This window comes from Mus caroli, chromosome 6, assembly GCF_900094665.2.
Source record: "Mus caroli chromosome 6, CAROLI_EIJ_v1.1, whole genome shotgun sequence".
NCBI lineage: Eukaryota > Metazoa > Chordata > Mammalia > Rodentia > Muridae > Mus > Mus caroli.
The window spans coordinates 110,108,217-110,132,686 of record NC_034575.1 but is presented as its reverse complement, the minus strand read 5'-3'; the positions used below and the strand labels follow the sequence as shown (position 1 = coordinate 110,132,686).

Genomic DNA, 24,470 nt, shown 5'->3' with positions numbered 1-24,470 from the left:
CTTTATTGATTTACATTCTGCGGATAGAAAAATCCCAGTGAATTAGGGAGTGGGAGACCTGGTTTCCTAGTTCTGGCTCTGTAGTACTGGGAGCCAGCTTCTGGGCACCTCACCTTTGAAATGCAAAGATTGAGCAATTCATTTAATGACTTGGAAGGCAGCCAAGTTTCCTCTCTGCATGCTGAAGGAATAAAAATGAAGACCCCCACATCAGTTGTCCTGAGAGCCCACAGTCCGGCAGATTGACCAGGCTCCGGCCCTCGTGGCTTCAAGCTGTGACAGCTTAGAGAATTCCCTGCCCTGATGTTGAGATGGGAATGTTCAGGTGGGAGCTGAGGGAGTGTCACAGGACTGCAGGTCTGGGGTCTTTGAGACTAGAAGGTCACTCTGCACTTCAAGTAGTCTCTGTTGTCACTGTTAACTGGAGTCCCTCGTGTAACCCCTTTTCCCTGGCTTGAAAGGTACCCACAGATCTCCCCTTTGAAAGACCCTTCAGGCATCACCATTCCTCCCTGCAGTTGGGATTGCGAATGCTGTGTGTGCAGTCCAGGTCCAGGTCGGAGCCTTCCCAGTAGGTACAAACAGCTATTCACAAATGTGAGGGCTTTCTCCTTTTCCCAAGCCTCTCTGGCAGGGTCCCAAGTGCTCGCCGCTTTTCACTCTCACAAATAGCACTGCTACGGAGACGAGGTCCTAGTTCACCTTTCGCTGGAGAACCAGATCCGCACATTTTCCCCTCGAGTAAGGATGCTTTTATTTTTCACTCGCTTAACCTCAAATAGCAAGCAGACTGCTCTCCAGCAGTGCGTGCAGAGCAGCCTTCTCGGAGAACAAGTGGTATTTTGTTAACCAGGAAAAGAAGCCCAAGGTTACTCACTTCTTTGCATGTTTGAGTTATTCACATCCCAAAATAGCTTCTGTAAAAGCCACAGAAATGTACACAAAGGAGATGTGACACTCTTAAGAAGGATCTGGTAGATGGGGGGTAAGAATGGGACTGTGAATGTCGAGAGGCATCATGGGACAATCGGGAGCTCACTAGGCCTGGGCTGTTTTCTGTCAGGTTGTCTTCCCAAGATCCGGATTTCGTGTGGAATGCAGGGTTTGAGAGAGCTAGGGGAGAAGGCTGGTGAGATGGCTCAGTGGGTAGTGAACAGGTTTGGTTCCTGGAACCTACATAGTGGGAGGGCGAGAACAGACTCCCTCACGTTGTCCTCTGATTTCCACATGTGCGCTGGCATGTGAATGCACACACACATTAAAGCTAGGGGATGATGATAGGAGTTACTTTAGAACCCTAAATGGGGACGTGGGGGTGTAGCTAAGGGATAAGGTGCCTGGAAGACCCTGGGTTTGATCCATCCTTAGCACTGGGGGGGGGGGGCCTGGGGGTGAGAAGGTTTTGTTTCCCCATCTGTCAAGATGAGAAGTGCACCCCTGACTGAATCTAAGGAACCGTCCACAGGCACAGGGCCTGGTTTCCCAGTGTAGGCTTCAGCCTCAGCCTCTGGCTATCCTACAGTGTTGTTAACTTTTACTCCCTGAATGCAGTGACACTAAACTTACCAAGTGTTGAAAGGCTTAATTATGGACCATTATGTTCTCATCATGAGGGCGGAAGAGCTGTGTTGAATCAAATGGCTCTGCCTCACCTGCGGTGTATGAGGCTTGTATGTTATAAATAGTCCCACTCCTTATAGAAGGTAGCACATTCCTGTAACCTCAGCACTTAAGGGACAGTGTGGGGCATATCACCACAAGTTCAAGGCGAGCCTGGTCTACAAGACCATATTCTCAATATCAATGAGTCGAGCATGGTGGCACCTGCCTTTAAACTATCCCTAGGGAGGCAAGAGGAAGGAGGAGCTGCGTTTGAAGCCAGCCTGGTCTCCATGGCAAGTTCCAGGCCAGCTAAGGTTATATAGTGAGACCCTGTGTTTAAGGTAGATTTTTTGGCTTATTTTCAGGGCTTTCCCAGGCCTGCCCAAGTATAATATGAAGATAAACTGCTAGCATTATGTGATTAATGCTAGTGGGGAGGGAAAAAACCTAAAGAGGTAAAACCAGAGAAGGTCCTGCTCTGCCAAGGAAAGCCAGAACAGCAAGTGTGGGATTCCTGTTAAAGCCTGTTGTCCCGGAGTTGGGAAGCAGCAGAGCTGGGGACTTGAAAAATCCTGTTAACCATGTGCAGACTTGAAAACTGTGCGCCTCAGAGGAGACTCTGCCACTTGGAGTCGGAGCAGCTCCTGCCGCATCGCAAGGAAAGGCCCTTTCAGTAAGCACGTAAAGTGGCCACTGTGGACTTAGATCATACTCACCTTTGTGACAGCTCTTTGGATGGCTTTGGATCTGAACTCGATGCCTGAGAACTCAGTGACTGGCCCGAGGCCCCCTTCCATTCACACAGTCAGTAAACAAACATCGAAGCGATAAAATGCTGAAGTGTAATTCTCCAGGACATTTGTTCCTTTTCAGAGCCAATGGTAAGTTTCCTTATTCAAGAATATCAAGGGCTGGAGAGATAACTCTGTGGTTAAGAGCTCTGGCTGTTCTTCCAGAGGACCTGGGTTCTATTCCCAGCAACCATTCAGGGCCTCACAACCACCTGTAACTCTAGTTCCAGGGCATCAGACACCCTCTTCTGGCCTCTGCAGGCACATGTTGCATGTGCTTACATGCAGGCAAAACACTTATGCACATAAAGTATTTTTTTTTAAATAAGAATATTAATGCCGGGCAGTGGTGGCACACGCCTTTAATCCCAGCACTTGGGAGGTAGAGGCAGGCAGATTTCGGAGTTCGAGGCCAGCCTGGTCTACATAGTGATCCAGGACAGCCAGAGAAACCCTATCTCGAAAAACCAAAAAAGAAAAGAAAAAGAATATTAATATTTTGTCTCCCTTGAAATGATTTTTTTTTTCTGTCTCACAATTTCTCTGACTTTGACCTTCAGCCGGAGACTCTGGGATCTCTTGTTAGAGTGGTAATGGCTTCGTGTCACTGGGCTTGTGGTTGTTGGCAGGCAGAAGGGACGGTCAGTGTTTGTGCAAACCCAGTGTTTGAACACCACCTTCGTCTGCAGTGCTGTGGTTTAACTCTCTGCTTTTTCCAGGTGAAGATCGTATCAATGAATGAGAACATGGCTCTTAGAGCCGCCCTGGATAAGAACCTGAAGAGTGCAGTGACCACCGCCTGCCTCATGCTACCGGAAAGCTTCTCCGAAGAAGACCTGTTCATAGAGATAGCTGGGCTCTCCTACTCAGGTTTGTACAGCGCGTGGTGGGTCCTCCATCCATCACTTGCAGGGAGTTCATGGCACCAGCCTCATGCCAGACGGCTGTTTGTTAGGACATTTGGGGCATGGCCATAGCTGTTAGTACATTTGGGGTGTGGTCCAGCACAGGTATTTCCAACCAGTTAATCCCTGCTCCTCCAGGGATCCCAGATAGAGAACTAAGACCCACCAGTGTTTTCTACAGTCACGCAGTGCCCTGCCTGGAGCTGTTTGAAAATGTGTTGCACCACCATATCCTTAGTAGGCCACACTTAGTAGGTCCAGTTTGTGATTCCTGTGAGTAATAGGTTCTCTTTGTGCCAGCAGCAGCAGTGTTCTCTGCCTCATGTGATGTCTGCATGTGTGAAGCTTGTGTACATAGCCTGCTGCTCCTCATACCGTCCTCATCCTCAGCTTAACCACCACCTAGGACTCTCGCAGTGCAAGTTCACTTCACTGTACCAGTGACAGGGTGGCAGGTCCTCAACTCTACTGCTTCCCACACTTAAACTTAAAGGCTCTTCTTTCCCCACCATTGATTTCTCCGTGCATCATTTGTCTAAATGCTCACCTACTTTTCCTTTCAGTGTGTCCCTCCATCTTGGTGAAGCTCCCCCAGGCCCCAGTAAAGTCAAGAGGGTAGCCGAGAGGGCAGAGCCCTGTCTCACCTTAGCTGCAGGTGGATATCCCAGTCATTGGTTGGCTCAGCATAGTAAGATTCTCTGCAAGCTTCCCTTTACAGGGAACGAAAGAGTCCTTCCCCAGCATGCTCTGGTGCCATCCCAGCACCGCACACACACACAGATCTTACTGACAAAAGTGATGCTTTAGAAAAGTTGTTTCTGGCCAGCAGATGGGGGGTGGAGGGGGTGGCGCAGGGTGAGGGTGTCTGCCACGGAGCTTGATGATCTGAGACCCACGGTCAAAAGAGAGAGCCAGTTCTGATGAGTTGTTCTCTGACCTGTGTACACGTGTCACACACACACTACATACATTAAAATGTAGTGTGTTTTTTTTTTAGTCTGAGGACATAGCCAGTGACAGAGCACTTGACTCACATAAGCAGGTCCCTGGGTTCAGTTCCCACAACCACACAAAGAAAAAAGGGCTTGAAAACAAGTCCGGTAAATAAATACCCAGTTTCCCAGTGTTTAAGTTAAGAACCCGAATGCACAGCAGAGGTGCAGATAAGGTTTTGTGGAAGTGTAAGGCTGTAGGGGCTCTGGAGGTCCCCTTCTCCTCTTCTTCCTAAAACAGCTGTAATTGCAGCTGGAGAGAAAGGAAATAGGTACAGCTCCACCTTGGCTGCCTCTCGTCTTACCCGGCAGCATCCCGCCCCCATGAGAACACAGAGGCTGAGTGGTCTGGCTGTACACCACACGAGTGAGCCTGAGAGCCTCTTGTTAGCCCAATTTTACCTTCCAAATTTTGTGCTGGAAAGAAGGGCCCAAGTCCTCTGTGCCTGGCTGATGCATAACTCCTGTCTATGGCCCACAGCTTTGCAGTCACTCCTTTGTCCCATAGAGTGAATGTCACCATCATGCTGGGTGGGTTCTAGGAGTAGTTATTGTTAAATGTTGAACCTTGCCTGGGGTTTCTCAAATTATATAACAGTTTTCACCTATTTATGGACTGTCGTCATCTTCTCCTTCTCCTCCTCTTCCTCCTCCTCCTCTTCTTTTTTCTTTTCTTTTCCCTCTCTCTTCCCCCACCCCTGCTGGGAATAGAGCCCAGGGCCCCCTGCCTGCTAAACACTTACCCTAACTCTGAGCTCCAGGTCCTGACCTGTTAGAAATATATGCTTGGAGACAATGTCTCCTCTAACATCAGCTGGCCTTGAACTTACCCTGTAGTGGAGCTCTGAGCATGAGGCTGGTACCTCTAATTTTGATACCACCTGCCTCTCCCTGCTAGGGTTATAGGCAGGCCCCTCATTTTTCTGAGTGAACATTGGAACTTCCTGACCCTGCAGCTGGTTTTTCTTTTGGACCTAGGAGGAGGAGGGAGGACCCAGCTGTACTGTGAGACCTCACCATGATCTGCCCCGGGCAGTGTGTTGAAGGGCTGTGTTTCCTCCTGTCTTCCCTGGGCTTCTGAGAACCCAGTGTCCTTGAACCTCTCAGTTTCTATACCCCGCTGGCAAATACCCAAACCTCCCAAGTTTTCAGAACGTTCCAGCATTTAAATTGCCCCATTTAAAAGTCTTCCAAGTTGAAAGCTGTGAAGTTTAATGTTATTCCTTGGGGTGGGGGTGGGGGGGCAGGACATTGTCCTTGGACAGGTTCCTACCAGTACTTACTGGCAAAGGCAAGCTCAGCCAGGATCAGCAGGAATAGCAGTAAGCCTGTACACGGGCCCAGAGGACCACCTTGCTGGCCGAATTCATGGAAATGGGAGGCAAGGAAGGAGTAGGTAGGAGAGAGCCACCAAGCCCTGAAGTAGTTCTGAGAAGTGACAGCAAAGAGACTCCAGTGAATGACAGATCACCGGAAGCCTTCTCATGTAGGGTCACACAGTATTAAGAAGACTAGTTTCCAGCAAGGATTCTGGTGTAGCATTCATCAGGTCGTTCAGCATTCCTGCCTTAAAAAGCTGGAGATAGAATTCTGCTGTACAGGGTCAGAGAGACAGCTCAGCTCCTCCTACTTCTGTAAAGAACCTGAGTTTAATTCCCAGAACACATAACTGCCTATAATTCCAACTCCAGGGGCTATGCACCCTCTTCTTGATGCCAAAGGCGCCTACGTTCATGCATGCACACACACAAAATTAAAATAAATCTTTACAGAAGAGAAGTACCAGCATATGAAACAGACAAAGGTGTGCATGAAGCCTGTGCCTTACGGCAGGAGGAAAAGGGATTTATTGTGCAACAGGACTAACCCCCAGTAATTCCAGATGTGATAACTGATTGAACAATGACTTTTCATTTGTGCATTGCATTGTTGCCCCATTCTACAGATTGGAGAACTGAGGCTCACAGAGGTTACCAATCCAACACACTTCATCTAGAAGCTGGTAACCTTTCTGTGGGTGCCTAACCTTTTCCAAGTCCTCCCTCAAGTTTATTTGTAAAACAGAAATATGTATATTATGAAGACAATTCCAATGAGATGACACAGAGCTACACTGTCTATCTCATCAATAGCTGATACTCAGAAACCGACTGCTATTATTTTTATGGACAATATAGACTTCCTCAGGCTGAGGCACTGTAAATCAGTGGCCAACACTCTCTTTATCATTTTTATTGATAATCCCTACAAGTCCATTTGTATAAAGTACTGTGTAGGAAAGGGCAGAGAGACCACTGATTGCCTCGTGTATCTCTCCAGGCTGGAGTTGAGCTGTCAGTCATAAGTCTACACACATGCTGGCAGAAAGCATTGGGCAAAACTAGTCGAGCACTTAGACCATGGGGTTGATGGGCCCTGTATTCGTAGCTCTTTAGGTCTAAAGGATGACAAGTCTGTCTGGTGCTTGTGAAAGAGAATGGGCTGCCTTCGATGCCAGCGCTCAGGGGAGACCCACAAGTGATGGGCTCTGCTGAGAGTTGCTTTGTGTGGCCCTCACCTCCAGGGCCTGGGCGAGGTCATGGGTGCTGTGGACTAGGTCACAGGATCTGGCCTGCGCTGCAGGTCTGCACACAGCAGCTGTGGGCCCCTGGAAAGCCCCCCTCCCACCATCACTGTGTCCTGGGCTGGGTCTTGTAGCCCTGAGACTACAAACTGTGGGTCCCAGCTACATTTCTGTTCTCAGGTCCACAGATGCTGAGTGCTGAGTTCTGATCCTTCAGGGAAGGTGTGGCCATGTGTGCCCTGGGGTACAGCCTCTGACCTGTGCCAGCCCCCCCGCCCCAACCTCCACACCTTCCCCAGCTTTTGTTCAGTTTCACTTGCTTTTCTGGTCAGACAAGGGCATGCATCTTAATTTTTTGGTTTATCTATAGGTAAAGCCTTTGTTCCAGCCACTAATAGGAGAAAAGAAAAGGTCTTTTTGTCACACATGTGTGTCCAGCACACTCTGCGGTGTTTGTTTTGTTTTGTTGTTTGTTTGTTTGTTTGTTTGTTTGTTTTGGTCCTGGCCTGAACCGTGTGGTGAGCCTGGTTGGTTCTTTATTCCTCCCATGTGAGCTGCATTGCTCACATTGGAAAGCATTGGAAAGCAGCCTTTTGGTGCTCTCCGTGCTCGTTCGCTCATGTCTGTTAGCACAGAATAGAATCTCTTCTGTAGCCAGAGGAAGAGCCTCCCAGAGTAGCATTTGGACCACCTCCTGAAAACACTGCCTTAGTTATTTCTATTAAAATAAGCCTGTGTGCACTTGCCGAAGCATGAAGTTGGGCCTAAGTCATACCGTATACAAAATGAATTCAAACAGGGTCCTAGACGTAAGAGTTAATGTACAAGCTAAAACTGTAAAGCTCTCAGAGAGACTCAGGGTTAGGAAATGGTTTCTGAGATTACAACAAAAGCTGAAACAGCAAAGAAGAAAAACAAAGCAGTACTCCCTTAATCCCAGCACTCAGAGGCAGGGGAATCTCTGTAAGTTCAAGGCCAGCCTGGTCTACAGAGCTAGTTCCAGGACACAGAAACCCTGTCTCCAAAAACAGCACAAAGGCGTGAAAGATCAAGTGAGATGGGCCATGTCCAAGGACGGAGTGGTGCCCTTAGCATCCAGCAGAAATCACCCTCATGAAAGGCTGACAAGCTTCTGAATGGGGAGAAGTGTGAGGGTCCAGCAGACAGGCAGGGCTTAGCCATCAGCATGAGGGAAGGCGCTGCTGTAAATCTGCAGACAATGGAATGGAAAGGAGGCCAGAGTGAGTGCTAATGAGTGGAGAAACTGAGCCGTTCTGGTTGCTGGTAGGAATGTTAAAATGGCACAGAATGCACCTCCTCCAAATACTAAACACGTTAGCAACCCTGCGAGCCTACTCTCAGGTGTGTACTCAAGATAGACGAAACACATCTAACTGGTACTTCTCCAAGAATGTCACAGTGATCACTTGCTAATCATGACTAGCTTAAGAGTTGAGACAACCCAACATCCATCAACTGAAATGGGTAGATGAGATCCTCTCAGTAGACCTGAGTCCATAAGCACCACACATCTCATAAGGACTGATCCAGGCTACAAACAGCAAATGATGAAACACCACAGGCGGTGGCTGCGCGGGAGCCGGAGCTGCAGGAAGTGCACTTCAGCGGGTAGCATGTACCTGGTGTGCTAAACTCTTGGGTTTGGTCCTGAAAGACAGTGAAGAGCTGGGGATGATGCACAACTGTGACCCCAGGAGTCGATGGGCCTGCCTGAGCTGGGTAACCAGTTAGGTAACTGTAGAGACAGCTTGTCAGCCTCCTCCTGAGGCAGGGATGTGGGGTGACAGGAGATGGGGGGGTGTTCATGGCACAGGGTAGAAGAGGATGCTCTTAGGTTGATGGGATGGCTTCATTACTCTTAGACATACTAAAACATTGAGTCTCACCTTACGTGAGTGAGTTGTCTGGCATGTGAGCTCAGACTTCTTGGAAAAGTAGATATGTTGTTTCTGTCATAGCACATCCATTTTGAGCTACATACCAACCTGCACTGAAACCTTCGCATTTTGCTGCACAGAATAGGGTCTGTGTCTCCAGGGTCGTAAGGCTTCTAGTACTTAGTAGCCACCCAGATACTCATTGTACTGAAATGACATTGGTACTGTGGTTAGGTTAAAACAGCAAAGATAACCAGCAGTTACACACACTGTCCCTTGCTACCAATAGTTTCTGCTCTCATCTGTTCACCAGCTTAATTCTGAAAACAGCTGAGGCTGGTATGATTAAAGCATTTGACAGAAAAGGAAACTGGTATAGGTGTATCTTAGACTTACCATTGCTGGGATGAAACACCATGACCAGAAGCAAAGATGGGGAGGAAAGGGTTTACTTGGCTTACACATCCACATCATGGTTCATCATCAAAGGACCACAGGACAAGAACTCAGACTGGGCAGGAGCTGATGCCGAGGCCATGGAGGGGAGCTGCTTCTTGGCTTGCTCCTCGTGGCTCATTCAGCTAACTTCCTTTCTTTCTTTCTTTCTTTCTTTCTTTCTTTCTTTCTTTCTTTCTTTCTTTCTTTCTTTCTTGTATATATTCCCTGTGGAGTTGTAGACTATCTTCTTTTTTTTTTTTTTAAGATTTATTTATTTATTTATTATATGTAAATACACTGTAGCTGTCTTCAGAAGACTCCAGAAGAGGGCATCAGATTTCATTATGGATGGTTGTGAGCCACCATGTGGTTGCTGGGATTTGAACTCAGGACCTTCAGAAGAACAGTCGGCGCTCTTAACCACTGAGCCATCTCACCAGCTCCCTCAGCTTGTTTTCTTATAGCACACAGGATTACCAGCCCAGGAGTGGCACCGCCCACAGTGGGCTGGGTCCTCCCCTATCTCAGGTATGAAGAAGAAAATGTCCTACAGTTGGGCCTTATGGAGACATTTCCTCAATTGAGATTCTCTCCTTTCAGATGATTTTAGCTGTGTCAAATTGACATAAACTATCCAGTACATAAGCAGATTGCGTGTTTGTCTGTTTGTTTGTTTTGAGGTAGTTTAGCCTCATACTAAAGTGTAGCCCAGGCTAGCCTAGAATTTGAGATCTTTCTACCTCGGGAAGATTAAATAACTTGACTCAAATCACCATGAGGCATTTCCTCTCCCGAAAGCCAGAGTCTGTACCGTGCAGCGCGCCTGTCCCTCACTGTTCAACACGTCTGACTCACAGAGCTGGCCCGCTACATAGGGTTTCCAAGACAAATTTTCCCTCAGAGGCTTATCCTGGCGGCTCTCTCCATAGAACTCATCTCCGAGAGTTAAAACCATCAGCAGAGATATAACATAAAAAGCAGTAGTCAGTTCTCTCAGTGCCTGTGTTGGATGCAGCAGGATTTCTGAAGGTAGGAAAATTTCTTAACCATCAGCCATGGCATGCTATACCCGTTTGACTCATTCTTTTCTGAAGAGATGGTAACCCGGGCTATTGAGCTGCTCTTGCTGCACACCCGTGGGAGAATTCAGCTCGACAGGTGGCCGTCAGTGTACCCTGCCTGCACCTGACAGCCCATGAGTTGCCAGGGGTCCAGAACCAACAAGCCTGGTCCTTGTTCTCAGAAACCAGAGTGTTTTCTGAGGTCTTTAATCTCAATCATTACTGTGTGGGAGGGTTTGGGTTGGCTTGCTTCTACAGTTTGGTCAAGTACAGCCCTTCTGTTAAAAAATTTACTGCCAGCCAGGTGTGGTTGTGCACGCCTTTAATCCCAGCACTCGGGAGGCAGAGGCAGGCAGATTTCTGAGTTCGAGGCCAGCCTGGTATACAAAGTGAGTTCCAGGACAGCCAGGGCTATACAGAGAAACCCTGTCTCGAAAAAACAAAACAAACAAACAAACAAAAGTTACTGCCTCTGTAGGGGGTTAAAAAAAAAGTTACTACCTCAGACGAAAGAACTTGAGTATACAGGACCCTACTGAGAGGGAAGATGCAAGCTGGCCTTACACTTCAGTGCTGAACTGCTCCCTCAGTCTAATGAGCAGATTTTCTTTGCTTCTTTCCTTTTCTTCTTTTCTTTTTTAATGTTACATGTGGCATGCTAACTTGCACCCTAGGAAATCCCAGGCACGTGGCCTAGTCTTTGTGTCTTTTGTTGATGTACGCACTCCAGGGGGATTGACTGCTCTTCCTGAGACGGTGCACTACAGATGAGTTAGTTTTCACCCTCTCTCCTCACGTTAGAGCCTACACCCCAGTCCGAGCCTGGGAGGCGTCACGCCACACACATTCTATTGCAGGCAACTTTGTAATGTTACTCTTCCCCCGGCAAGCCTCCAGTTTGCTCGAGGAAAGTCCACTCGGCCATACATAGCTTCTTAGGATCCTCCCCCCACCCCCCAGAGGAAAGAATTGGCAGAGATAACATAGCTTCTGATATAATTACCCATAGTACTCTCCTTACCCACAAAAGTGGCCTCTATTGAGTGACAGGTTCTCTCACCTACTCCCAGGGGGCTCCTCGGCAGCTGGTGAGATGAGCTGCACCCATCTGTGCCCCCTGAGGGCTTCAGCACATCACTCGTGGCACTTCACTGGGACGTCTACCTGTTCTTTCTGGGCAGCACCAGGATGTAACCCCAGGGCCTGTGCCAGCAGGAAAGGGCTTCACCCCTGTGGCACATACCCTCCCCACCCCACCAGCCTCTTCCAGCACTCCAGCCTTCCCTCTAGGATTGGGTCATCATCCTCAGGGGCAGAGGAGTCGCCTGTCATCTGCAGCAGTTGCTGCAGTGGATTTGGTGGTATGTGCTTAGAACCCAGTGGAGCAGGAGGACCAGGAGTTGAAAGATAGCTTGGACTATACAGCAAGTTCTAGTCCAATCTAGGCCTATATGAGGCCCTTGATCAAAAAGCCAAAGGTGCACGAAATAGAAGTTGCACTGAAAAGAAATTGTTTTTATCCAGTTCATCCTGTAGCGAGAGTTACATCCTTCATTTCTCTCCACTTGAACTTTTAAAGATATATTTTATGAGAATAAGTGTTTTGCCTGTATATGTATCTTCACATCATGTGCATGTGATGCCCTCAGAAGCCAGAAGGTGGCGTCAGAGGAGTTACAGATGTTTGGTTGTGAACTGCACAGAGTGCTGGGGACCTAAAGTGGCAGTCAACAATTGGCCTCAGGCAGGGTTTTTCATCATGTTTGTCAGTGCAGAGGTTTCCATACTGGAAAAACAAAAAAACCTCTCATGGCCAGACCAGTGACCTTATGTGAGAGATCACTGGTCTACAGCTAACATGCAGGGCTTTGTAACTTCAAAGGCTCGTTTCCCCCAAGTCCTCCTCCAAGTCTTTATCTGTGTAGCCCTGGCTGTCCTGGAACTCACTTTGTAGACCAGGCTGGCCTTGAACTCAGAAATCCGCCTGCCTCTGCCTCCAGAGTGCTGGGATTAAAGGCGTGTGCCACCACGCCTGGCTCACAATGGCCATTTTAAGGCAGAAAAGAGGTGTTGTGCTGAGGGATCCCGCCGTGCTGCACCAGCGAGCCACCACTGTTCCCGGGCCAGGGTGGGAATTGTTCGAGGAAGACTGACTTCTCTGGTTGTATTAACTTAGGTGACTTCCGCATGGTGATTGGCGAGGAAAAATCAAAAGTGTTGAACATCGTGAAGCCCAACGTAGGCCATTTCCGAGAGCTCTATGAGAGTATATTGCAGAAGGACCCACAGGTGGTGTATAAGATGCATCAAGGCCAACTGGAGGTGAGCTGTGTGTTCCTACTACCAAAGGAAGAGCCGGTATTTATTTGTTTATGTTTTCTGAAGTAGGAGTAATTGAACCCGTTCCTCACACATACTAGACCCCTGAGCTACGTCTAGCCCTCTTGGTACTATTTCTTTTGAGACAGTCTTTTTTAAGTTGCCCAGGATGGTTTTGAACTCACTCCAATACCCTGGAAGCCTTGAACCTGGCAGTCTTCCTGCCTCGGTCCTCCAGGAAGCTGCAATTACAGGCCAGCTCCACAGGCCAGCGGCGAGAAGGATGTCTTTGTTGACTGTACTAATTTTTATGCTAAGAGTAACGAGCTTCACTGGCATTTTCATACACGTGGGTCCTTATACTTTGTTCCCTTTCACACCCCACCCTGAGTGCCCTGCCCTGCTCTGACCACTTCCCTTTTGTCCACTAGTCACTCAGTCACCGGTTGCTTCTTATCATGTGTGTTCCATCGCCCGGCCCTATCCACTTCCCTCACAGCCTCTCGTTACAGTAAGGTTGCCTCGCGGCCACGTTTCTGCAGTCACCATGGGTTCATTTTTCTTTAAGATTCTGTTGAATATCTGTGCCACATTTCCTTCTTGTTTTTATTGTTTTAGACAGTCAGTGGCATTCCAGGCTGTTCTTCGGGTCCCTATGTAGCCAAGGGTGACCCTGAATTCTCTGGTGCTCCAGAACTGAGGCTTGTGCCACCATTCCCTGTTTAAATAGGGCTGTAGTTCAAACCCAGGGCTTTTGCAAGCTGGGCCTACATTCCAACCCTGCAGGACACTTTCCTTATGCACTCATCTGTCCGTGAACAAAACCAGTTGTTTCCCAGCTGTTGTGAATAGTGCAGCAGTAAGATGGCTATGCCAAAGAACCTGGTGGCCATTAACTTAGACTCCTTCCGGTAGCACCCAGGAGTTAGGGTAGAGCTGGGTCTTTTGAGAACTTCCATTCAGTTCATTAGACCCCACATTGCTCAACAGGTGCCATTAAAGCTATTTAATTTATTGGGCTGGCGTGATGGCTCAGTGTGTAAAGGCATCTCCGCCAAGCCTGACGACCAGAGTTTAAGCCCCAGGATCCCATGTGGTGGGAAGAGAGAACTGACTCCACAAGTTGTCTCTGGCCTGGGAATGCCCATGGTTATATGTGCACACATACCCATAAATAACTAAATGTAATTTAAAAATAAATAAAATGTTCTGTGTTTGATCTCATAGACAAATGTGCACATGGAATACCCAGTTTCCTTCCAGTGTCTCATGAACCCATCCTTGAGGCAAGCCCCAAGGTTTAACTGTTGTTTCTTTTGTTTGTTCATTTGTTTTTGTTTTTTAATTTTTGTTATGTTTTTGTTTTCAAGATAGGGTTGCTCTGTGTAGCCCTGGTTGTCCAGGAAACTGCTCTATAGACCAGGCTGGTCTCATACTCTGCCTGCCTCTGCTTCCCGAATGCTGGGATTTAAAGGCATTGGCCACCTTGCCTGGCTGACTGTTGTTGATGCTGAGCTGATTCTGACCCTCCTTCCCAGCAGGAGTGAGGAACAGTCCATTGCTCCCCAGATCCATGGCCCCAGACATAGCCATGGCTCCACTGAGCTGCTCTAGGATGATCCGCCATAGCTAGTGCTGCGGATGCCTAGGCATTTCAGCTCGCTAGTGTTTGCAGACCTGTGCTGTAACCCACTAGGATTTATTTAGATCTTGGCCAGACTTCCTGGGGACATGACTAGGGCCATCAGGACTTTTCCTTGCTGGGGCTCTCTAGAGAGTTGGCACGATTAGGGTGATGGAGTTGGGTAGGAGAGAGAGCAGATTATTAGTTCATGGATCCGTGGAGCGGTTTCCAGTATGTGGGGCAGGCTAAAGACTGGAGACCCAGGAAAGAAGTGGTGCCGCAGCCTTGAGCCAAGAGCAGATTACCTTCCTCAAGGGACCTTGTGCCTTTCTCTTGTATTTCAGCTGGTACATGAACCTTCCCTGCTATGATGAGGGTAATCAGCTCTGTTTATATTCACCTGATCAAAATGTTAATCACACCTTTAAAGTGACCGAGTGTCTGAGCACTGCAGTTTAATCAAGGTACATAGAATGGCCACCACACCCCTGTGTCTTCTCAGTACAGAGAGAGCACTAATTTCTCCCTCCTAGGATGTGGTTTTACTTTTTCCTACTGCTTTGGCCAGTGGGAGGGAGCTCAGAGCAGCTGCTTACTCTTCTATAGTGGCAGCTCTAACATGCCTCTGGAGTTTGCTCACTGGAACACTCCTAATGCCAATCATCAGGTCAGGCATATCTGCCTCTGGGCCCCCACCTGGCTCTGTGAAGGTGCCCTGAAGCTAGAGTTCAGAGTTCTCCCAGCCCAGGGCAAGAGTTGGGTCTGCATCTTCTGATTATTGGATTCAGGTGGCTAGCTGTCCATGCCTGAGAGCATCTCTCAGAGGGCACTGAACCAACCTATCCAAACAGCAAGTAAGAGGAATACCTTCATCCTGCGACTGTTCTTGTTTGTTGTTATTGTTTGCCGACAAGGTCTCACTTTGTAGCCCTGGCTGGCCTGGAACTTACTGTGTAGACCAGGCTGGCCCGGAACTTAGATGCCGTGTGTGGTCACACATGACTTTGTGGAGTTGGTTCTCTCCCACCTGACATGGGTCCTGGGTGTGGAGCTCTGGTCGCCAGGCTGCTGCACCATCTCGCGTGCCCTGAAGCTCTTCTTCTCTACGATGCTAAAACCCAAACTCTGGTGGAAAAAATACTGTGAGCAAGCTTCCGAGGGGCCATTGTTCCAGGCAGCTGCACTCCCGCATAGCTTCCATGTTTTTATATTTTTAATTCTATGAAGCAAAATGCACTGCATTGGGGAACTAGTCTGGTGGTCTCGGCAGTAGGGTTAACTTTTGAATGAGTGGTCTCTAGGCAATATATAGTTTTATTTATGTCTTTGTCCTTGAGCAACTTAAGAAATGGAACCTTCTGAGCAGCTCAGTTATATGTAACAACTAATGACAACTAAGTTATGTCGATAACTAATTACTAATTTAGTTACTTATTCACTCACCTTCTGTGTAAGACTGGCCTTTGTCATCGGTATGTCCCTACAGCCATTTGTGAAGCGCAGCATTGCATAGAAGAGGCCCCCAGAGCAGGGGACAAATTTAAATCGAGTTGTCTCGTGCACCATCACACAGCATTCAGAGTGGGTGGGAACCTGAGTTTTGGGTTGGATCTGGGCGTGTTGGCTGCAGCCCCACCTCTGTTGGCTGCTGGCTTATGACAAGTAGGACACTGCAAACGTTGCAAGTCAGAAACTGACCCACCAAAGAGGTGCTGGAGAGGTGGCCCACTGGTTAAGAGCTACTCTTGCAGAAGACCTGGGTTCCTTTCCTAGCACCCACATGGTGGCTCAGAACTGTCTGTAACTCTGATTCCAGAAGATCTGACACCTAATTCTGGGCTCTAGGCACACACATGGTGCACATACATGCATTCATTCAAAATACCAGTGCATAAAATAAAATAATGTTTTAAAAATGTTTTAGAGACTTCTTTTCTCATGTAGAAGTAGAATATTCTAGAATCAGGGCTGTCCTTTTTGAAGGAACGTATGATTCTGACCATGTAAATACTCAGTTTCCCATGCCACCTGGGGCAGGTGTGGTGCTTATATCAGAGGAAGAAAAGCCTTATTTAATTATAAATGTGAGCATAGGAGTCCTGCATGAGACTCTTGTTTGTGTGGTTTCTAAATAGAAGCCATGTGTCCGACTAGCTGTGTCTAGACTTCAGAGCCCTTGCAAAGACGTCATCTCTCTCTCTCTTTTTCCCAGATAGATAAAAGCCCAGAAGGACAGTTCACTCAGCTAATGACACTGCCCAGAACCCTACAGCAGCAAATCAATCACATCACGGACCCTCCTGGGAGAAACAGAGACGTGGAAGAGACTCTGCTGCAGGTGGCTCAGGACCCCGACTGTGGAGATGTGGTGCGACTAGGTGTGTCCACGAGTCTGGGGTTGAGCAAGGGCTGGCTGAAGGTGAAAGCAGCCTTTGTGTCATTCAGACGCATTGTTTCTTCCTTCTTGCCTAATGAGATCGAGAGAGAGATTGCGTCTGCGGAGAAGAAAAGCATGAACAGTTCGGGGTTTTCCAAATCTCAGTGTTCACTTGCTTGAAGCAAGCAGTGGGAAAACTACCCATTGGCTGCAGCACAGCTGCCTCTGGTTTCAGGGACACAACTTCTAGATGTTACTTGAAAGATGTGTCTGTCCTTTGTGGAGGTCTGAGAAGGAAGAGACTGAGAGTACTTTCTTGGCTTCGCTGACATCTTCAGCTTCTCTCTGACTGGTCCCAGGCTGTGCCCAGCCAGCTACCCTCTCTGAGGGCCCTCAGACTGAGTTTCTCTGCACTCACCCCAGGGCGTCCTTAATGTTTTTCAAAAGATCCAAACCCGAGTGGAGCTGCAGATTTGTAATCTCAGCACTCAGGAGCCTGGGGCAGAAAGAAGGTTCGCCTCAGGTTCAAAACCAGCCTGGGCTACATAGTGACTTCAGGGCCAACCAAGGTTAATTAGCAAGGCGAAGCTCTGTCTCTAAAAACAACGGAAAGATTACAACCTTAAAACCTGAGAGACCCACCTCTCTCTTAAGTAGCAAAGGACAGTAGGGAAGACATAATTAGGAAACTGAAATGACCCTGTCTCTCAAACAAATCCATTCTCCCTTTGTCTCTCAGTAAAATATTTGTTGATTAGAAATGTAGTTTGCAGTAAGGAATTTGGCGGTGGCTCCACCCTCCCTCTCAGGAACCTGCACCAGGTTTTTTGAGAATCCCAGGTACCAGTTCCCCTAGGCCAGGCCAGGCCTTTGGTGGGTTGCTGCTACCCTGAGATGATGGGAGGCTTGGGCCCTGTATCTTAGAATAAACATCCTCATTTCCTTTTACTATGGGCACCTCGAGATAAAAAAACAAAGATCTCCTTACATATTTCTGTATCTTAGAACTGTGAACTAGAAGGCATGAGCAGCTTTAAATTCCTAAGATGGCCTTCGAGGGTCACCTCCCACCCCTCTTGTTTTAAGGTGGCCAAGTTGTACAGCAGCCTCTGCCGGTGCTCACACAGCTGGGCCTGGGCACAGCTGGCTCCAACAGGGCCGGCAACCCCCCACTGGTTCTGTTGACTAACTGGAAATGATAATTAGTATCGGAGTTTTAAGACCTCTAAGATGGCCAGCCTCTGTCCAGCTTCTGTTACCCTTTTTGCTTTTGTGTTTTGCAGCGATCTCATCAATCGTCAGACCTTCCAGCATCAGGCAGAGCACTAAAGGCCTTTTAACTGCTGGTAAGACCTTTGGGAACAGGCACCTGGGGTGTGCCTGCTGCCCAGGGTGGCCTCAGTGCTGTCCGTTGAAATACAGAGCTTTGCATCTGCATCTCCCTTGTACTGGTGCAGTTCTAACCCATACACCCCATCATTGTAGTTCTCCTAGATAGTCATGGCTGCAGTGTGACCTGAACTCCTGGGTCACCACCCGAGGTGCTGGCAGGAGGCTTGGGCTCTCCTCTCAGTCCCTAAATAACTCCTGTGTGGGGTTCTGCTCTCATGTTTCTGTATTGAAGTCACCCTTGCAAAGCACTGCAAACAGGGGAGTGCCTGTTCCACTCCTCCCCTTTCTCGGACACCTGCTTCCTTCTCTTGGTGTTTCTGTTTTCCCTGCTGTCTCCTGAATAGTGGGATTAGGTTACCGTTTTTCTGCTCCTCTACTTTAGCTTCCAGCTCCCCGTGGGCAATCGAAGGCAGTGCTTGAGCCACAGTTATACCCACCCCTCGGCCACTGCGTGCCAGGCCTGCCCGCCCATGGCCTCCCTCCTGCCTTAGTTCTCCTTTCCTATGTGCAGCTTGGGCCGAGTCTTATTGAAAGTTTAACCCTGAGGCGAGGCAGACGATGTGTGTTTCCTCCCCTGCCCAGAGAGTGTCTTCATCTGCCCTGCGGGTACATGGCTGTGCCATACACTCTCTTGGTGCACAACTTACAGATTCAAGTCATCCTTTTCTTCATAGCAGGGCGCTGTCAGAGAGAGAGAGAGAGAGAGAGAGAGAGAGAGAGAGAAGCAAGAAGGGGGAGGGGAGAGAAGACAGAATCTTGAAATAATTACTTCAATTATTCTCACTTTCAGGACTACTGTTGAAGTTCAAAGCTATTCTGATCCTTAGTCCATGTGTGTGTTCGGGAGGCTCATGATTCTTCCTTCTCCCTGGGGCTCTGGAGTCCCGTCGTCGTTGGCATGCTGTGCTGGGCCCTTTGATCTCTTTCAGAGTATCCCTTCATTTCCCACTGTGAAGTCCTTTATCCAGATTCGGGTGCTCCTAGGCCAGGGGTTGCTGTCCTTGTGTCTCCCGTGTGACCTCTGCTCTCTAGGAGGTTTGGCAGCCTCTGTGAGTCTGGGGTACTGGGTGTTACACAGGCTATGCAGGCGCTTTCTCACCCTAGTTAGTTTCCCAGCCTCCGCTCCTCTGTTCTTTGTGTCCAGCACTTTCATCAAGTATAGCCTTAGATATTGCCAGATTACCCACCAAAGTAGCTGTGTTGATGAGTAAGGTGTGGGAAGCCTTCTCTCTCCCCACGCTCTACTGGCTGCTCAGGCATTGGCCATCCCGCCTCCTGAGCTGGTAAGGAAGACTGACACTGATCAGGAGATGGCGCAGGGGTAGCTCCCAAACAGAGTGACTTCTCACCCTATGCCTGTTCCTTGGGTGTGAGACTGCCCTGGAGCTGGTGTGGCCACACTCGAGGCTCACAGCCCAGTGCATGTCCCTCGGAGCATCTCTTCCCTGGATGCAGCGATGCCCCCAAGTCTGGAAGGATCTGGCCAGGTTTCAGCAGCACTAAACACTTAAGTCAGCTGCAGAAAAGATCTCCCACAATTCTGCACGTAGCTTGGTGTCTCTGACTAAGGTAGTCATGTATTCTGAGCTCCTGCTGGTATACTCGGGCAAAGCTGACATGGGTGCTCTGTTTGCTAGAGCGAGTCAGGCTGGTGACTTGTGCTGTGCCTGTGGCTGGTTGAGATGGGTTTCTGGGCTACAAGAAGTGTTTGATGCTTTCAGTTGCAATAATGGCGTTATTTGGCTTTTTTAATCTTGTTCTTTCAGAGGGACATGCTAAAATATTTATGGATGAAATAATATGATACCTGGGATTTGCTTTATAATAAACAACAGAAGATAGTGGATTCTGAGTGTTTCTGAGCTGACGTGGTGAAACTCAGTAAAGTAGGGCTGTATCAGTATTCTGTTGTCCTAACAGCATTTTTACATTTTTATGTAAGTCGGCATCATATATCCCTGGCCAGCAGCAAACATGCTACGTAGACAAGAATGGTCTGGAACTCTCAGCCCTCTGGCCCCCACCTTCCGTGTGCTGGGATGACAGGCATGGACCACCACACCTGGTTTTAGCGCTGATCAGATCCATGGCTCCTCACTTGGGAGGCAAGTGCTCTGACTGAGCCACCACCAGTCCTCGTTGGTTGCTTGTGACACTATACTGCTATGCAGTACAGGACGGTCCTCCTACCTTATCCTCTGAGTGCTGGAATTTCTGTCTGTTAGTACAGTTTGGGCATGAGTATGTTTTAGCATTTTTGTGACTTGGGGTGGGAGATTTTAGAAAATCCAAACCATTTTTCTTCATTGGCCTGTTTAGCTCAATGAAAAGCTTTACTGCTCCATACACTGTGGGCTTAACTAAACTGTATTTCACTTAAAACCTTGGGACCCTTTGGGTCCAAACAACCGAGAAACTGAAGGACTCCATTTCATGATGTGCCTGATTTTAATAAAAGCTATCTTTAGTTATGGTAATGTCTTACCACAGCCTCTGCGTGTAAAAAATGAATAACAATACAGTCATGAGCCGCACCAAAGTAGACCTAAAATTGCTTTTCCTATTTGAATAGTGACGATTATTAGCCAGGAGTGAAAACAAACAAACAAAAATAATTGTGAATCCCTGCACCACCTCCTGATAACCTCCACCCTGAGATAGGCCCTGGGCATCTCCCCACTGAGTTCTGCCGTTTGCCAGCAGAGGGCAGTGTTAGCAGAACCTGCCATCCAGGATCCCTCGGGGCGAGGACTGCCCTGCTTCCCCTGAGCAGTGTCTTGCTTCACTTCTCAGGGCCCCACATTGTACAGCGGGAGAAAGGGCACAGGCGGTGGCAACAGTGGAAAACGATGACCCTGCTGCAGTTCTGTGGGTCTTCTGGCCTTGTGTCTGGCCTCTCTGTGCATGTGGTAGCCTGTGAGATCTGTAACCCGCCCTGCAGATTTTGTTGGGAAGCATGTTTGGTGCGCTGTGTTTGTGAGCAGCACGGCCCCTCTGTCTTAATAGCTTTCCCTTGCAGTTTGTCAGATACACTCATGGTCTAGCTTGAAGTCAGAAATGCTCTGTTCCTTTTCTCTAGAAGTTTCTTCGTTAGGAGCTGGTTTCCATCTCTCTTATACTCTGTTGCTAGCAGAGCAGCAAGATTCTCCTCAGGTTTCCTAGTTCACCAGGAACTAGCATCAGCACGGAGCCCCTGAAGAAAGTAGTTTGCCACTGAGGGTAGCCAGTCTCTGCCAACAAAAGACCAGCAGAGCCAACTGTCTTTGTCTAAGCAGCAGCCCTTTACAGAGTCTCTGTGCCTGGCTCGAGCCTGCTGCAGCAGTTTGAGTGAGCGGGTGTGAGGACAAGTAGGTAGGAAATTGGGAGTCAGTGACCAGCCTGAGAGATAGGCCAGAGCTACACAAAGGATAGCCCCAAAGCTGCATTCAGCATTCAAAGACTGCTGAGCCTCCCTGAGGCCAGAGGGAGGCCACTGAGGATGCAGGAAGAGGGGGAGAGCTGTTACTAGAGAGACCAGCAGATAGGGATAGAGCCAGCTAGCCATCTGAAGGAGCCTTGTGCAAGCCCAGGCCAGGGCAGCAAGGGAAGAGAGCTGGGAATGGAGCGCTTGGGACACAGGAGAAGAGGGAGGCAGGAGGCAGATGCAAATCCCAGAGGCAGGGGCGCCACCCTCTGAGGTGTGGGAAGCCAGGGTGCTGATGAGTCTAATTCTCCCTCCTGCCTTTATGGTCAATCAGAGTTAACTCTCCCAACTTCAAAAGATTCCGCTGAATTAACAGGACACGCTTAGTCTTATCCCTAAGAAATATCCCAGCATGCCTCACTGCTCCTCATCCCATTCCTGAAACACAGTGGAGCCAATCGTTATTTTCATCTTACATCATCTTTCTGATGATCTGTTTATCACTTAAGGTTGAACACCCACCCTCCCTCCCTTCCTCCTCCTCCTTCTTCTCTCTCTCTCTCTCTCTCTCTCTCTCTCTCTCTTTCTTTTTCTCTCTCCCCTTTCCTCCTTCCCTCCTTCCCTCTATTCCGATTGGGTCTCTGTAGCTGAGGCTGCTGTGACCTCGGTTGTCTGGCTTTGCTCTCTGGGTTCTAGGGTTGTAGGTGTCCACTGCCGCACCCAGCTATGTCTAACGTGTCAGATTAAGTTGTAGCTCTGCCTCGGATGAGCCTTTCCCTGTGCACAGGTCAGTTGGAGGCTCACTGCAAGTGTTCAGAGGCTCACTGACTTTGTCCTCATAGGTGTGGATATAGAATTGTGTCAGGCCCCACCTTACAGTGTGTGCTGGAGAAGTTGGCCCACTGATGGCCCCTTCTTCTTGATGCTTTTTCTTCCTGAACTGAATACATGCTTTAGACGGGGTTTCTCTTCCTCCTTTCTCCTGCCTTCCCCCTTCCATCCTCAGAGCTCCAGCCGCACCTGGACCCCAGTCCTGTTTGATGTGGTAATGCTAACAGCTCCTGCCCTGGGGTGCCACTCTGGCTCCTCCACAGAGCCTCCGCGGGGGCTTTCCCACCTGTCCCCGGTGCTTCACAGCCTTTGCTGTCCTTTGAAGAACACTGTTTCAATTTTATGAAATTGTTGGCTGAAATATTTTAAGCCTTTGGTGAAATTAATTGTTCTTAACCTTGAGCAAACCTCAGCTCTTGAGAAAACCTGTTGGGATCGAGCACGTTCAGAGTGGTGTGGCTATGGGTGGAGCCCATGGAAATCTAACCTCAGGGCCCCTCTGCATGGAAGTGCACATAAGCAGTCATTTCCTAGTGTTCTTTGTGGCACAACCCCCTGCTGCAGGCTTTCTGACCACTGAAGGAGGGATTGTGTTCGGTCAAGGGAGGCATCTAGTGCTCTAAGCAGCTGAAGATGGCACCCAGGGCCACTCAGCTATGGTCAGCATTTACCTGGCAATCTCAGAGGAGCTCGTCACTAAGCTATGGCAAGAGGAGTCGGTCGGTCTCCAGTCGTGACTCAGCAGCCTGGGCTTGCTGTGCTGAGTCCTGCATGTGTGACTGCCTGGCTTCTGCTCGGCCTTCTGGTTGGTTCTGCTGAAATTCGAAACAGCACCTTATGTAATGATCTTCCAGCCTTGGTGCTCAGGTGGGTGAGTCTGCCCAGAGTCATTGCTTCAGGGAGAAAGTTAAGCGGGGTGGAGGCAGTGAGAACTCGGAGTTTCTCAACGAGATCCTGTCGAGCTGAGAACACGAATCCAGACACATCTGCTAATGATTTCGGGAACCCTGCCTTTCTCCCTGGCGCTGCCTGCAGTAGCCGCAGGTGAGGCAGCTTCCAGTTAACAGGGCCAGGTAGTTTAAAAGATCACTACCCAGTGAATCCTCCCACCTTGTCAACATGGTCACCAAGCCACAGCCAGGAGCATACACTTCCAATCCAAAGCACAAAGAGAAAAAGGCTTCAGCTACTCGGGCCACACCCTAAAGCACCAACTGAGAATACTAGCACCCCATTTATCCCTTGGTATGCGTTTCCCATAAGCCTCGGTGAGCCTCTTCTCTGGGATTTTGTAGTTGGGATAAAGTCAGAGGCCTTTATAAGAGCCAGCCTTCACTCTGCCACTTCAGAAGACTCAGCTAAGCATCTCCTGTGCGCTGCTGGGTACCAGGTACTGCACGAGGTGAAAGGAACGCTGGGTGAATAGAACAAGGGCCCTGTCCTGGGGAGCTGTCAGTCTAGGCAGAGACAGGAGAATCAGCTACAAGTGCGGAACAGAGGGGTAAATGCTATTTGAGAGGCGAGCACCAGGAAAGAGAGCAGCCTGGCATGTGTAGTTGGAACTGCATCTGCTCTAGGCAGACAGGTGGCGTGCGTGGGACACAGCAGCAGTGACTGGGATGCTCGTGCTGTAGAGAGGGAACACCAGAAGGCTCCTCCCTTCTCAAAGACCTGGGAAGCTCAGTGGCTGCCAGAACCCCTTTCAATCCCAGGAGTCCTGGTCAGAAACAGAATGGTGCTGCACAGCAGGGGCCCAGCTCAGAGTCTCTGCAGCCTCCAATGGCCTTCAGCTCCCAGGTCCTCTCCAACACCCCAGTCAGCCCACTGTAGCCCGAACCCAAAGACAAGCCTCTGGGACGGTAGCTGCATGTCCACCGAACAGGACTCACTCCTCATCCACGCTTCTTTTTTCTTGCAGGTGTGAAGAAGTCTGTGATTTATAGTTCACGGAAACTGAACAAAATGTGGAAAGGGTGGATGAGAAAACCGTCCTGACTTGACTGATGTTGTGTTACTTGTAGATTATGAATAAATGGCTCCGTGCTTTTTAAGAGTTGCTTGTCACTCTGGCTGGCTGCTTGAAATCGAGGAGACCAAGGTTTGAGTCATGCTTGGTAAGGTTTGGTTTGGTTTGGTTTCTCGGTCTTTATTAGACAGAGTCTCACTTTGTAGCCTGGCTGGCCTCAAATTCACAGAGATCCTCCTGCCTCTGCCTCCTGAATCTGGGATTAAAGGTGTGTGCCACGATGCTTGGCTATGGTTGATTTTTTTTTT

The 24,470-nt window shown here is 48.9% G+C and overlaps 1 protein-coding gene across 1 annotated transcript in view; it reads left to right on the top strand.

The window, feature by feature from the left end:
- The window catches only part of Tamm41 (TAM41 mitochondrial translocator assembly and maintenance homolog), a 34,056-nt gene extending 9,804 nt beyond the window's left edge, over window positions 1–24,252 (top strand). The window contains exons 4-8 of the mRNA XM_021165318.1: window positions 3,113–3,263; window positions 12,427–12,572; window positions 16,406–16,571; window positions 17,854–17,916; window positions 24,115–24,252. Of these exons, the coding sequence (XP_021020977.1) occupies window positions 3,113–3,263; window positions 12,427–12,572; window positions 16,406–16,571; window positions 17,854–17,916; window positions 24,115–24,191 (603 nt within the window). The 3' untranslated portion in view covers window positions 24,192–24,252. The remainder of the gene's footprint in view (window positions 1–3,112; window positions 3,264–12,426; window positions 12,573–16,405; window positions 16,572–17,853; window positions 17,917–24,114) is intronic.
- The last annotated feature ends 218 nt before the right edge of the window (window positions 24,253–24,470 follow it).